At 41.8% G+C, this 14482-nt stretch overlaps 1 protein-coding gene across 1 annotated transcript in view; it reads left to right on the forward strand.

Annotated features, from left to right (window-relative positions):
• The window catches only part of FNDC3B (fibronectin type III domain containing 3B), a 180136-nt gene that overhangs the window by 108051 nt on the left and 57603 nt on the right, over nt 1–14482 (forward strand). Inside the window, exon 7 of the mRNA XM_056498953.1 lies at nt 9441–9499. Coding sequence (XP_056354928.1) covers nt 9441–9499 — 59 coding nt within the window. The remainder of the gene's footprint in view (nt 1–9440; nt 9500–14482) is intronic.

The raw sequence follows: 14482 nt of genomic DNA on the forward strand, positions 1-14482 counted from the left end.
TCATGTGACTTGTGCCTGAATTTCATCTCTGCAATGAAATCCAGAATGAGCTGAAATTCCTGTAGCTTTGTTGAATCCTTCCCAGAAAGCAGTAATCAGGTGGATATTTCTGTGAAATATTTTAAATATTTGTAAGGGTTCTTGGTGGTGGAACTAGTTGTGCCAATATCCAAGATCACATTTTGCCCTTGTCCCATACAAGACTGCTAATTGCCCATGCACTTCTTTCAGCTCTAGTAGGAAGTTGATACAGACATAGGTCAGGTTTTTTAAACATTCTTGAGCTCATTCTTCCCATCTCAGGCATGAGAGGGCACAGATAAGATTACATCAGCTTTTTTGACTTCTGCATTTTAAAATTTTAGCCCTCAGTCTATATTAAATGTTCTGTTTAATATCCTTCTAGCTCAAATAGTCATAGTTCATCCTCCAGACATGACTGCAAAACAATTTAGGCTGGGATTGCTTAAGTCAGTTGATTGTCATCTGTCACGAGGAAGATAACTTATTTCTGTTCTGCTGTCAATCTGTAGGTGTTTGGGTTGATCTAAAGAAGGGAGGGGAAGCTCTTTGCCTTCCCCCATCTCTGAGCTGTGGTGCCTGGGCTGAGTGGAAAGAGAAAAATGTTATTTAGTTTCTGGGATTACTGTGATCTCCCCCACCACTCATTGCAATTTCATTGTATCGTACTTTTCATCTGGAAAAATGGGTCAGTAATTTACATCTGTAACAGAAGAGCTTAGGTTAGGGTTCATTCAAAGAATGTTGTAACCCCTCACTAGGTTGCCATGAAAAATCTTTACCTTTCTAGCACCATGATTTGGAATGGTTGTATTCAAAATAAAATAAAAAAAGCCCAAACCTTTTTTCTTGGAATCTAACATCATCTAAAGATGTGTTAGTAGTGCACAGAAATACAATTTCTGCTTTAATGTAAATGCTTAGACAAAAATCAAGAACAGTGAAAAGATGATACTTTCATCCTGTTTCAGGGCAAGTTTTCCCTGCTTAATTTCTTGTAGAGGATGAATAGCTTGCTTTGCTCTGACTCTGTTCTTGAGAGTGGTTATTGCTAAAACCCAGCAGCCCAAAGCTTTGCATTGCCCACCATGAAATCTAAAGAAGGCTTTTCTTTGATTTGAGTGAGGCTGAGAAGTTATGACTGAGGGCAAAATTTGGCCTCCAGTTATTTTCTTAAAATCTTTTTAGCTCATGATGGGTTCTGCTGTGCCTCTTCTCTGGGGAAGTGCTCTGCTGCCTTCCTATTGTTGTAGCAAACTCGGTGGCTTTGTGAGGTTCACTGCCAAGGAAGTTGTTAATTTTGGCTGAGGTGCTCTGTTTAATCCCCAGCAAGTTTGGAACTCCTATGGAGTCTGTTTTGGCTGTGCTGTGGGATTATTTTTCTGTGCAAATATGCAGTTCTGCAGGTTATTTTGCTAGTTTGGTGTTTGATCAGGAAAATGCTCTTATTGTGTAATAGGCAGATTAGCAAAGGCTTTATGGCCAGAATTGCCTATGGTCATATTTTTGAATGTCAAGAAGAAGTTTAATTTTGTGTTCAATACTGGTGCCATTGTTCCCCTACACTAGGGATGGTATTTCACAGAAAAATATTTCCTCACTGGCATGGGGCAGCAGACACAGGATTTTAAAGGCCAGACTGGTTACACTGGAGATTTGTCACTCTGTGTTCTTTAGGGATTGTGCTTTCCACCTGAGTTCTTGGAGAGTGCAGGACTCCCCTCTGTCCCAGCAGGGACACTGGAGGGTGACAGAGACAAAGCCACACCTGTGGTGGGATGCAGTGGAGCTGTCAGTGACCCTGCTGGGAAGAGAAGATGAATCCTTGGTGCTGTCAAACTTGTGCTTTTTGTCAGTGCAAGGAGGAGTTGTGAGCCCCTCCTTCCATGTGTGTTCATGATGCTCAGGCTCCTGCTTTGCCTGGCTGTGACAGGTGCCAGGACTGAAGGGAACCTTTGCTTTTGGAGAGGAAATCTGTCTGTAAATACCAGATGGTGTAATTTCATGGCTGGTCAGACATCCTTTTGAGCCAGTTTCACATTTTAAGCAGCCTGGTTATCTCAGCCATGCTCCTGTCCATCCCCTGCTCCTGCTTGGAGTTGGGGAAGCCTGTGGAGTTTTTATGGCCATGTCGCCTGGGGTGCTGGTGGCAGCAAGGTGCAGCTCTGCAGAAGTTACATCCCCTCCTGAATCACCTCAGCCTGGAGAACAACCCTTGGGTGTGGCAAAGGCTGGACAGGCAGTCACAGGGAATGAGGAGAATGAGAGAGACAAAGCATGAAGCAGCACAGAAATAACTGGAAGGAATTAATTGTAAGGAAATTCCATGCATCCCAAATATTGTACAAAATTCTGAGGAGTGTGAAGAACATCACTGTTCCTAGGAAAAGGTTAGTGTTTGTTGGCAAAGTTCTAGTGAGAACAAAACATCAACCTTCTACCTGGAAACTGGGAGTTAGGAGCTCCAGGAAAGTTTTAGGAGGGACTTTCAATCTCTTTGTCAAATACTTTACCAAAAGATGGAGGGCTGGACACTGCTTGGTTTCTCTTCAAAGCTTTTATTGTCTTTCCAACCCCACAAACCCTGTGAGCTGCTGTAACAGGATAGCAAGAAGGAAGCTGCTGAAAATAAAAAGAAAAAATCCTTTGACACAGAAAATAAGCTGAAGCAGGTCGAAATGGTGAAAAGAGAGCACTCCAAGAGGAGGTCCTGTGTGTAAGTGGTTTGTTGTTCCAGCAGATTCAGCTTGGGCTTCCTCTGTTTGTGTGGGTTATGTCATTATTTGATTTGGTGTTCCTTCAAACCCAGGCAGCTGCAGCCATCCACAGTGCAGTGCCTCTGTTATCTGCTTTGGGAGATGTACAAAGTGCTGGCTCAAGATGTCAGATGTATGTGATGGAGATGGGGGTTGCTGTATTTTACTGAGAAAGCCTTTTCTGCCTTCTAATGGACCAACTGTGTCTTCACAGTAGGAATTTGCTCAGATCTCCAGCCAGTAAAGTAGGAGTTGTTTTTGCTGTGTTCCAGCAGTAGCAGTGAAGAAGCAGAGAAAAACAAACCCAACATGTCATTTAGCCTCCATTTGTCCCTTGCATCCAGCCTTTTATTTCCCTTGCTGATTGCTGCTGATCTGATTTTCCTTCTTCCACCACAATGAAAAACACAGATCCAGACAATAATGGGAAAGAAGGAGGATTGGATACCCTTACATTTATTTTTAAAACACTTTTTAGGTGACTTCATTATGTACATCTGAGTATTTCCACATCAGATCCTGATCCATGTGATAGCAAGTTCCTTTGGTTAAAGAAGGATGAGCTGTGGATTGGCACTCCAGGTATTTTGGAGTATCCTCTCCCATGGACAGTAGGATACTGAAGCAGTCAAGGTGAAACTAGCAAGTAAAATATGGACTGTGAAGCATGGCATTAAATTAATGCCTAAATCACAGTGCTGTTGAGGCAAAGCTCTTCAGTTATCCTTTCCTTATTTTGTCCCAGACAATAAAAATGTGCCTTTCTGGATTTTACACAGGGGTTTTGTTCTATTTGCCTTCAGTTATTTTGACAGTGATTTGACATTGGGTTTTTGTATTGGGGGTTTTTTTGTGGGGTGGTTTTTTGTTTTTTTTTGTTTTTTTTTTTTTGTATTTTTTTTTCTTTTAGTTTTTTACAATCTATATATTGTTTGGTCTTCAAGGATAAATAAGGAAGGATAAGCTCCTAGACATTAATTAAGGCAAGCTAGCAGGAGAAATCTGATAGCAGCAGTGGGAAGGCACTTAGGAATGGAAAAGTTGTGCTACACTCATGCATGGCAATTTTAAAAGAATTAGAACATGTTTTAACAATTGTATCTAAAGTTGGATAACATCAATCTCTCTACCTTTGTCAGGGGAGCCATAGTTGTGTTTTATCATTGGTGGTTTTTATTAGCTTTCGTGTAATTAACAGAAATTTGAAATATTTAACATTTAGAAATCTTGTCCAGGCTTAATTGATAACCTTCTTTGGTGTATTATAGGTTCATGTGGTGTGATTGACTATATATAAATATTTATAAATATTTTGAATATAAATTTTTTTTCACACTTTTTTTATACTGAAGGGCTCCCTGTTCTGCCCAGCATGGAAGTGGTGCTGAGGACAGTTTTTTAAAGCCCTGTGTGCTCAGTGTGACACTGGATTTGCCCTTCCCAGTGTCACATCTGTCAGCCAGCAGCAGCCTGGCAGTTTATCCCTGACCCTGCCCTGTCCTGGGCTGCCTCCCTGACAGACTGGAGAGCTGCATCAAACTGGATTAGGCAGGAATTTATCCTAGGTCTAATTTTATTCAATATTTTCATTAAGGGCTTGAAGGATGGAATAAGGATTGAGGATTATTAAATTATAGTCCATATCAGGCTCTGATAGGGTTGAGAGTGCTTGATGGGTCAGGGAAGGAGGACAAGACAGGATGACAGCTCTGTAATGGCCTTCAAAGAAAAAGTTTGATCAAGGCAAGAGGCATGTACCGCACTGCAGCTAGTTTAAATTAGCTTTTTTAATTCGGTGGTAGTTCTGGGAGGAATAGGAGATTACAAAGCCCAAGGGTCAATTTGTTCTGTAGACAAGGAGAAGAGGAAACTTCTAAGCAAGCTCTGTAAATGAGTCCTTGGGTTTTGGTGCTGCCAGGACCTCAGCTGGCACATGGTGGGCAGAGCTGTGCCACATCTTCACAAGGATGGAAACCAATTTAAAAATGTGGCTGAGGACAGCAGCAGGTGGGGTCTCTTAAATTTAGACATCTATGGAGAAATGAGGTTGGTTCGTTTACCTTCACCTAGCTGAGAAGATTGGTTACCATGATCATGGGGCAGCAGGCCATTTATTTGTCATTTGCTTTGTAGAAATGGGCTAGGAAGCCATCTGGGAGAAATGGTTTGGGTGTAGATGATCATGTTTCAGTGTAGGAGGGTGGACTCAGTGACTGTGTCAGTCCCCTCTGGTCCTGTGACTCAGCTGCTGCTTTAGGTTTGTTCTTGTACAAGGAGCTTATTAACAGATTTCTGCAATTCCCTGAAAGTCTGTATGTGTTCTTCTTGGTGTCTTAAGCTTTGACACGGGCAGGCAGCTCACAAAGGAGCTGGGCTGTGTTTTGAAGATGATTTTCTGGGGGCTGTAGGTTGTGCTGTACGTGACTGATGAAAGATCTTTCCCAGCATTAAAGCCGGTCACAGCCCCGATAAATCTGGAACAAATTCTGAGAAAGCATGTCATGTTATGACTGGCATATCTGTGAGCATGCAGTTCTGCCTGAGAATCAGACTCAGAGTTTGCAAAGTGCTAGTGCTGATGTCATTCCCTTGGAATGGAAAGGCTGTTGAAACAGTAAATACTTTCTGTGGCCAGAAGCTAAGTCTTGAGCTGGACCTTTTCCTCTCTTCGAAGGAAAGAATGCAGAACAAACCCAAAATGTGTATTTGCAATGGGAAAATCTTAATTAGTTTAGAGCTTTTAGCTATTTCAAACCATTTACATACACAGCTGCTGTTCATGCAAACATGTAAACTATTGATGGAAACTTCAAACTTACCTTGAACTGACATTTTTCCCCTGTTTTTTTGAAGTTGTGCTTGGTGTTTAAAAGTATGGTTGGAAATGTCTGAAAATTATCTTTGTGCTGTACGTGCAGAAAGGAACATAGACATGGCCTAACAGAAGCATAGAATAAAAGGCTTTTAGTTCAGCAAGACTTGACACTGAAACCCTGTTAGCACCAAACAGCTGCTGAGAAAGTGTTTAGATTTTAGGGGCATTTACTCCTGCTTGTATCTATAGAGTTTTGTTTATGATTCAAAACACTGAAAAAAGAGAGGGCTTGATGAGGTCCAGGTCTTTCAGCTGACTTTTCTGCAATGAAAGATTAGTCTGAAACATTGGATCCAAAGAACCCATGGCCTGGGAATTAGAATCTAATGCTGCAGCTTGGGAGTGCTGTAGATCTCTCAGACTGTGAGATTAGCAGGGTAACTCAGATTTTTGTACTGTCCCTCAGAGGACCCCATTGAGCATTCACAAGGAATTCCTCCCCACCCCCAGCTTCCTCCTAGGAGGAAGAGTTTTGCCATGACAGATGTGGGGAACAGATGTTGAGAGGAAAAGTTAAAATGGGACAATGACCTGAAGTGTTAGCTGGGCTCTTCCTTGACGTGCCTGAGCTTCTGTTCCCGATGGCAATGAGGGAAAGCAGCTCCTGCTGCCTGCCCCTGGCACACAGAGATTTTCTGTCCTCCTGTCAGCTCCTCAGAGCTCAGTCAGCTGAGGCAGAGGAAGGGACAAAGATTGAAATGCAAATCAACTGTCTGTTTTTCAGGGACTGTTAGTCCCAGGTAGGTGAATCATGCTCACCCACCACCTTTCCTGAGCAGTTCTAGGTAGTTTTTTTTTTTAACCTGAATCACCTGTTTTACATCAAGACTTGCCCATTTCTTGCTGCTGTTCTTGCCCATTTCTTGCTGCTGTTCTTGCCCATTTCTTGCTGCTGTTCTTGCCCACTTTTCCACCACTGCATCTGTGATGTCCAGCAGGTGCTCATGCTCCTTGTCCCTAGATGCTCCAGTGAGCTAATTCACAGTGTAGAACTGGTGGCTGCTGAGTAACAGCACAAAGCCAGGAGGAAAGGCCTTCAGCAGCTCTGTGTTATCAGATACAGCATATCAGATGGTTTCTTCCATTCTCTACCATTTATTCCTGAAGGCTTTCTGCTCTTTGTTGGCTTGGAAGGAAGATACTGAGCTTGATACTTGAGAGAAATTGGCAGGTCAGAGCAGCTTCCCTGCTGAGGGAGGGATTTGGGACAGGTCTTGTTCTCCTTAGCTTAGTCTAGCTCAGGAGACTGTGAATAATCATGTTTATTACAGAAAGGAAGTCAGCCATCCATAGAAGCCTGAGGATTTTTTTTTTTTTTTTATGGCTCTTGAAGTGGGAAACTAAGTATTTGGAATAGTGTAAATACTGTAATTCTTGATAACCACTCCTGAGGTCCCCTTTCAACTTGCAGTGTTCTCTGATGCTGCTATAGACATCACTTGTGGATATTTATTGCTTTCTGCCTTTAATATTAGCTTTATTTTCATGGGGCATTTTTTGTTATTTGTATCCCATTCCCTTTCTCCCTCTCCCCAAAGTCTTTGAAGACTTCTTCCACCTCCAGCTTATCTGTATAAACACTTGGTGACATAAATGTCACATAAATCTCCATATTGACCTCATGAATGTCCATGCCTGTAATAACCCAAGGCTTCTGTCTCTGGTACCCAGAACCCTTCTCTGTGTGAACAAGATACATAATTGGGACACTAATGTGAAAAATTCCCTGAGTAGGACACTTCATTGAGAAGTTTAATGAAGTAATTAAATTATTATTTATTAGCTAGGCATACCCACCTGCCTTAAGTCTTGGAGTCAGTTCCTGTGCCTGGAGCAGTTTGAATCCTCAGCCCTGATCTGCAGAGGGTTGGAGGGCTCAGTTACTGTACAAAGCAATCACCTTTCATGGGAGAGGGAAAGGAGATTTCTTTGGCCTTCAGGGTTTGTTTTCCTCTCCTGCTCAATGTGACTGAGCATCCTTGCTAGAAAGCAAAGAGAGGAAAGAAAATTCAGTCCACATGTTTGGGATTTAAGGTTGAGAGTGATTCACGCTCAGCTTCTGGGGGTTGTAATTAGGGGTGACATAATAACCATAAACTTTTGATAAAATAGTAGCAGCTTTTTTGTTACACTCAGAGCTGCAGAAGCTGCTTCTGATTAGCATCCCTTGGAGATAAGCCTGCAGGATCTCCACAGTGTGCAGATCTGGCTCCAGGCTTTTGTGGCACAGTTCAACTTCTTTACTGATGCTGAAAGGAGCCCTGCATTCTGAAACACCCCAATTTTTGACATTTTCACTTGGATAAGCATCCCAACCTTTTCTTTAGCCATTTTAGTCCATCTGTGTAATTTTGAAATCAGTAGTATCATATTCTGGCTCAATCCTGCCAGTTTATGCTCTTTATAATACACTCTGAGGGTTATCTACTATGGAAAAAAACAGTCTTGCTATCCTCAACTTCTCCTGAAATATTACTGCTCATTTCTTTTCCAAGTGGCTGAGACTAAAAGGAATCCAGGAATGTGTGCAGCAGGAGATCTGTCATTCCCAGTCCACACCAAGGTGCATTCTTGTAGGGAGAGATGGGCATTTACACTGGAATTCTGCCATCAGCATTCAGCCAATTCTATTTTTTGGCAGTCGAGCACATGGAATTTTTAAAAAGATCTACTTTTTTAAAGCAGGTCACAGACAAAAATAAAGACACATTCTTGGGCTACGAGAAGTAGGTCAGGTTTTGGGGGAATCATTAGTGAAAGCTGTTGATCTGATCCCACCTGTTTATTAATGTTTTTTGCTTCCTATGCCAAGTACATCTGGCTCATTTTGCTTTAGGTGAGATATGCTGTTCTGCTTTGGTGAGCAAACTTTTTGCATTAACGTTTTCAAAAAGAAAAATCCAAAAAACAGGAAAATATGTTCCTGGTTTTCCATTAGAGAATACTGTAGTGGAAAGTGAGGCCTCTCTGTGCTGTCGTCCAAAAGGAATAAAGCTGCTTTGTGTCACCTCATTACTCTAAGCTGATGTTTTACCTCAAGATTGTTTTGAGGAGGGAGGATGAGGGAAAGGCTGATTCCTGCAGCACCTTCTGCACAGTTATCCCTTAATTTGGGGGGAGCATTTGACAGCCTGTAGGTAGCTCTGTGCAGCCCCTGCAAGAGCTGCTGTGCCAGGCACGAGGCTCAGGCAGGGAGGATGGATTGCTGCTGGTCAGACTTTGGAATTTTGTTTTATTGCCTCCACAGCTGGGAGGGGGCTGTGAAGGAGCTTTGGGCATTGCCCAGTTTAAGGACAGGTGGCTGCAGGGTGAGTACTGGGCTCAGGGCACCTGTGTGGCTCCTCTGCAAGGACAAGGACAATTGTCCAGGTGTGCAGCCCAGTCTGCAGCTACTGGAGTGAGGGTGGGTCTGGTTAACAAACCAGGGTTTGTTCAGCAGGAACTGAGAAACCCCTGGGCTTCCTTCACAGCAGAGTTCTGGAAACAGCACCCTGGTTTTACTCTCTGAATGTAGATCACATCTAATAGCAGTTTTTGGAGAACACCTCTACAGATAGTCTCTCATTTCTGAACATCTGCAATTACTGAAAGTTTTATTCCTTCCTTTTTCTCTTTTAATTTTTGTGATATTAATCCATGTAACTGCATGCCTTAAATCCACAAGGCAACTGATGCTCACATGTAGGTAATGTCTCTCTTCCTCCCCTATTTTTATTTATGAAACTGAAATTTTTGTTTAATTTTGGTAATTTATTTCTCTTCCTCTTTCCACGTTCTCTATTTTACAGAATTTGATTCAGAAACAAAAAGGGTTCAAGACATTCTTTCTGGAATGGAGAAACCACAGGTATGTGATCCCAAATTGCCACACAAACGTGCAATAGCAAATGTGAAAAGTAGATTATGTCACAACACACTGGTGATTTCACAGGGGAGCACCTCTGATTTTTTCCCATAGCACATTGTTGCCAATAACTCATTTTACTGGGATATAAATCTGAAGGATCTTTTGTGCTCATGGATGTTTGAGGGCTCTGCCCACTCCAGGAATTGCACCAGTTGTCTGTTTCCAGAGGACAATTCCCAGTATTCATAGTGTAATTCATGTTATGGGGAGCTCAATGCACTGGGATGACTTGCATAGCCCTTAGCCCCTCTCCCCTGGGTTTAATTTTGTCATGGGCAATTTATGTCTTTAATCATGATTAAATTAAGCTAATTCTATTATTCAATGGCAAATTACTATAGTCTGTGTTTGTCTGAGCCATAAAAGCCTGTGAATTATGATGGAATTTAATCACCCTGTAAATAACCCTAATGCTGAGTGTGACTGCAGTCAGGTGAGGTTATTAATAAATCTGGTTGTAAGCCTTTTTCTAGTTTGGTGTGTCAAATGAAAGCCAGCAGAGCCCTGTGGGTCTGAATGAATGGTCCAAGCCAGCACTGGAAGCAGCAGGAATGGGGCAGAGGGTGACAGAAATCCCAAAGCACAGCCTATCTCCTTTACTCTCCAGAGCTCAGGCCTTTTTCTGTCCAGCTGGAGAGATAGAGCAAAAATAAGCAAATAAATACTAAATAGTGGTGGAAAGCTCATGGGAAGACTTGGTTCAGCTGATAGAGGCTGATACAGAAACACTGCAGTGGGAGCCTTGGCTGCACAAGTGGCAGAGCTCAGTGAGAGCCAGGTGGGAGCACAGCCTGTATTTTACTTTTTGGACTCTCTTCTGATGGATGCTGGTGTTCTGAATAAATACAAAAAGTGTTTGGTCTTAAATTGCTCCATCAGCAGGTGCTGGTGTCCTGGCATGGGCAGGAGCTGGTTCAAAGCCAGCCACAATCTAAGCCAGGCCTAGAGATGATAAACACCAGCCTGAGTTCTGCTCATGAGGAGGAAGCCACTTCTACTTGTGTGGAAACAAGTGACAATACTGAGATGAGGGCTTAAAAGAAGGGTTTCAGGGTGCTCAGAAGGGAGGAAAGTGCACTTAGCACAGAATTAGGCTCATTTGTTGTACAGAGGGAGTCAATATTTTTATACCAAGGACCACCTGAGTGTTACTCATTTGGTCAATAGCCACAACCAGGAGCTTTTACAATGATCCAGAGAGCTGACAAGAAAAATGTGTTGTTTCATACTTTTATCTTGAGAGATAGGAAGAGGAGCTATTAGAGCAATTTGCAGGATTGTGAGATCTGGACAATTAAATTTATGGTATCCAGAGCCTTTAAAACAGAAAGAAGTAAAAAACAACAAAACTTAAACAAAAATAGTCTTCCTTTAATCATACCAAAAATAGAATTAAAAAAAATTTAAACCATGGCAAATGCTGGTTCAATAATAATGACATTTACTGAAGTGATGTTGGAGATTCTGTTATTCTCTCTCTGTAACTTTGACATTTGTGAGTAATTAAACTCACAGGACTCTCAGCAATTGTAAATTGCTGTGAGTGATTCTCTGTGTGTAGTCAGTATTACATCTGATAGAAATATATCATATTATGCATAAATAGTCATCTTGGTCATGTTTCTTGGCAAGTCTTATGCATATACGAGTGAAAAATAAAATAATGTATAGAAAAAAAATTATACAAAGGGAAAGAACACAAAGTGGTGAGTCAGTGACAAGTGGGTGATGCTGTGTCTGCAGCACATGGATTTGATTTGTCCATTTTTGCTTCCTTCATCCATGGGGGGGATGAAGCCATCCAAAGGGGTTAATTAGCATTGTGGGCAACTCCTGCAGGAGAACTATCAGTGGGAGGTGTCTGGATTGTACAGGTACCTCTCTGACTACAAAATATACACACTTTAAAAATTATTACTTCATGAAAGGTCTGTTTTCAGTAATAGATACTGTTACCTGTTTGAGGTATGTGCTGCTGAGCTGTAAATTTAATCAGAGCTTTGTCCCTTTAACAGCCAGAATTTTAAAAGGCACCTCTTGCTTTCAGTCCCCCATGGTTCTGTGTCAACTGAAATATGTTTTTAATTCACGTTATCACAGACAAAGTAAGCATTCTCTGAAACAAATGCCTCGGTGAGGGGAGGGAAATTTGACTCTGGGTTTCTGAAATGGCTGCATCTGACAGCCAAGGGGCTGGGGGGGACATCACCCCCCATGGGGAGTCACCAGGGCTGTGTCAAACCACAGCTCAGACATCAGCCTGGCTCTCCAAAGGCAGCCTGCTCCTGCTGGCTGCCTCTGCAGCGAAACTCATATTTAATCACGGGGGTTTTTGCCTAAAATTGCAGGATTAGAGCCATAATTTAAAGGCAGAATCTCAACCCAGTAATAACTGTGAATTCATTTGACCCCCAAGCCTTTCAGACCGTGCCCTGGAGGGAGTAAATGAATGTTGCTTGCAGTGTAGTTCTCACACATACAATGAGCCCCCGAACCACACGATGCCTGTGAATGCTAACCCGGAATTTGAAAGATAATGGAAGTTGTACAGAAACATTTTTCATTACCTGAAAGACGGGAAGGGCTGATACTCATCAGTCTTGTAACCTTATTGAAGTGGTGCAGGAGCTGGACTCTTTCCCAGGGGCTTTTATGGAATAATTATTTACACCACCGAGTTTTGATAGAGCAGAAAGGAGGCATTTACTGTGTAAACTGAGAAGTTTTCAGAAACTAATTAACTGTGCTTTTCACCAGACGTACAGAGCTCCTTGTGGGAGAATCTTTTGTTAGGTCTCAGCTAAAAGGCCAAGCCAGCTCTCTTCAAAGCAAGCACAGTGATTTTGGGGACAGATGAGACAGGCTGGGGGAGCTCAGAAGCAGCACAAAGGTTTACCTGCCCAGCCTGGGAAGAGATGCTCTGGCTGCTTATGTTTTGTCAGATGGAATTAGTGCACCATTAATGAACAACTAGCTGGTTTTTACTAATGATGAAGTAGTTCTGTCTGCATTTTCAGAAGGGCCATTAAGCCCACCATCGTGGTGGCAGCTGTGCTGTTCCTTACAGCCTGGAGAGGGCTGGTCCAGGTCTGTACCTTGGGAAAGGTGTTTGTCTAAGTTAGAAAAGTTGGAGGTAGAGATACTGAACTGTTGTTACAGGTGTCTGCTGTTATTCTCAACATATCATAACCCCATTTATTTAACTTGGCTTTTTTCACAGCAAAACTAGTGCTTCTTGCTCCAGGTAGGAGTTCCTTGGTAAGCTAAGAGGTGGCTTTGGCCATGAAAGGAGCTATGGCAGGTAACTGGGATATGGTATCAGCCTGTTGGTCAGGGAGCAGCAGATAGGTTTATCTCCAGCCACACAAATGAATCCATTCCCAGCTGACGTGCACAGCCCAGGGAAGGAACAGATTTGCCTTTTCTGACTTATCTTGCAGACAGTGACCCCTCACTTGCTTCCCTACACTTGCTGTGTGTGCTCAGTGCAGCTAAGACTGGTATTTAACAATTTCTGGTGTTTATTTTTAAACCTCCAGCAGCAGTTGCTGTGTACCTACGAGCTCCAAGGCAGCCACTCTGGGTGCTCTGAAATTTCCCTCTGAAATTAATGGTGTAGCTGGAGCAGCTTAGCAACTGCCTTTGGACTTCTGTCCTCTGTGTGCTGGCTTCAGAGTAATAGTCTGACAGTTTCTAGCAGTTAGCCCACAAGATACTTTCTCTTATTTTAAGAAACCCAAGACCTAACTTTTTGCAGATTGCTGGAGTTCGTGGAGGGCCAGAGTTTTGCCGTATGTGGAATATATACGTGTGTCCTTGGGAGTAGTCATAGAGAAAAACATTTCAAATAGAACATTGGCAGGATATCATGCCTCCAGCTCCAAGTCTGTCTGAATTTATGAAAAACAATTATGCAAGCATATTTCCATAATAAAAGAAACTGCATGTTGATGGGCTGAGCTGGCATAGTAGTAATGTCTGTTAAAAAAAGCTAAAATCTATTTGGATCTTGTTAATCAGGTCTTTGGTCAAAATATTATTTTAAATGTGGATTTTTAGCTCTTCAGTATCTTTGCTACAATTTCATTTGCATACGTGTGTGTATATACATATATGTGCCTATCTCAAAAAAATTAACTTACTTTTCTTGCTTGAATCATTCAAGATTCTTATAAGGTATCTTATCCAGTATCAGGGTTAGCTGCTCCAAGATTTTAAAATAAACATTGATTTCATAGCATCAGAAAAATATGATAAGAAAATGCTGTGCAAGCAAGAAATGCCATGAAAATTCATAAGAAATTTTGCACATCCATGTTTTTTATAAAGAAAGCTTGATGCTGCTTAAACCTTCTTGCCTTAAAACTTATTTTTCACATTAGGGCAAAGAAAGGTTTTCTTTTGTTGGCAAGACTTGAATGTGCTGCTATAAATTAAAATCTCTAACTTTTGAGATCATGATGAGACATTTCATGGTGTCACCTACTTGTCAGGCTGTTAAAAATGGATTTATGACTTGCTCAGAAGGAATCTGGTTGATGTATGGGTATCAGACACAGCAGTTGCAGTGCTCATCAGCTGGAAGCAATGTGTTTCCACACAAGAAGGTAAATATTCTCCATTATATAAAGATATCCAGAAACTGGATTTGTAAACAAGCTGATTGCTGATACTTCATTCCCAGTAATTTGTGGGTAAGAGTTTTCACTTGTCTCAACAAAAGTTAGGAAATGTGTAACTGAGCACCTGCAGCATTCATCTTACACCTTCTGAAATAACAACATCTTGCTCTTTGCATTGCAAAAATCTGTCAAAATTATAGATACAGTGAAATTTGTTGCTTAGGAAAAATAAAGAATATAAACCCACAGTCTCTGATTCCTCCCTATGAAGGCTAACTAAAAAATATTCTTTATGTATTCA

The sequence above is a fragment of the Oenanthe melanoleuca genome, chromosome 9 (assembly GCF_029582105.1).
Source record: "Oenanthe melanoleuca isolate GR-GAL-2019-014 chromosome 9, OMel1.0, whole genome shotgun sequence".
Taxonomy (NCBI): Eukaryota; Metazoa; Chordata; class Aves; order Passeriformes; family Muscicapidae; genus Oenanthe; species Oenanthe melanoleuca.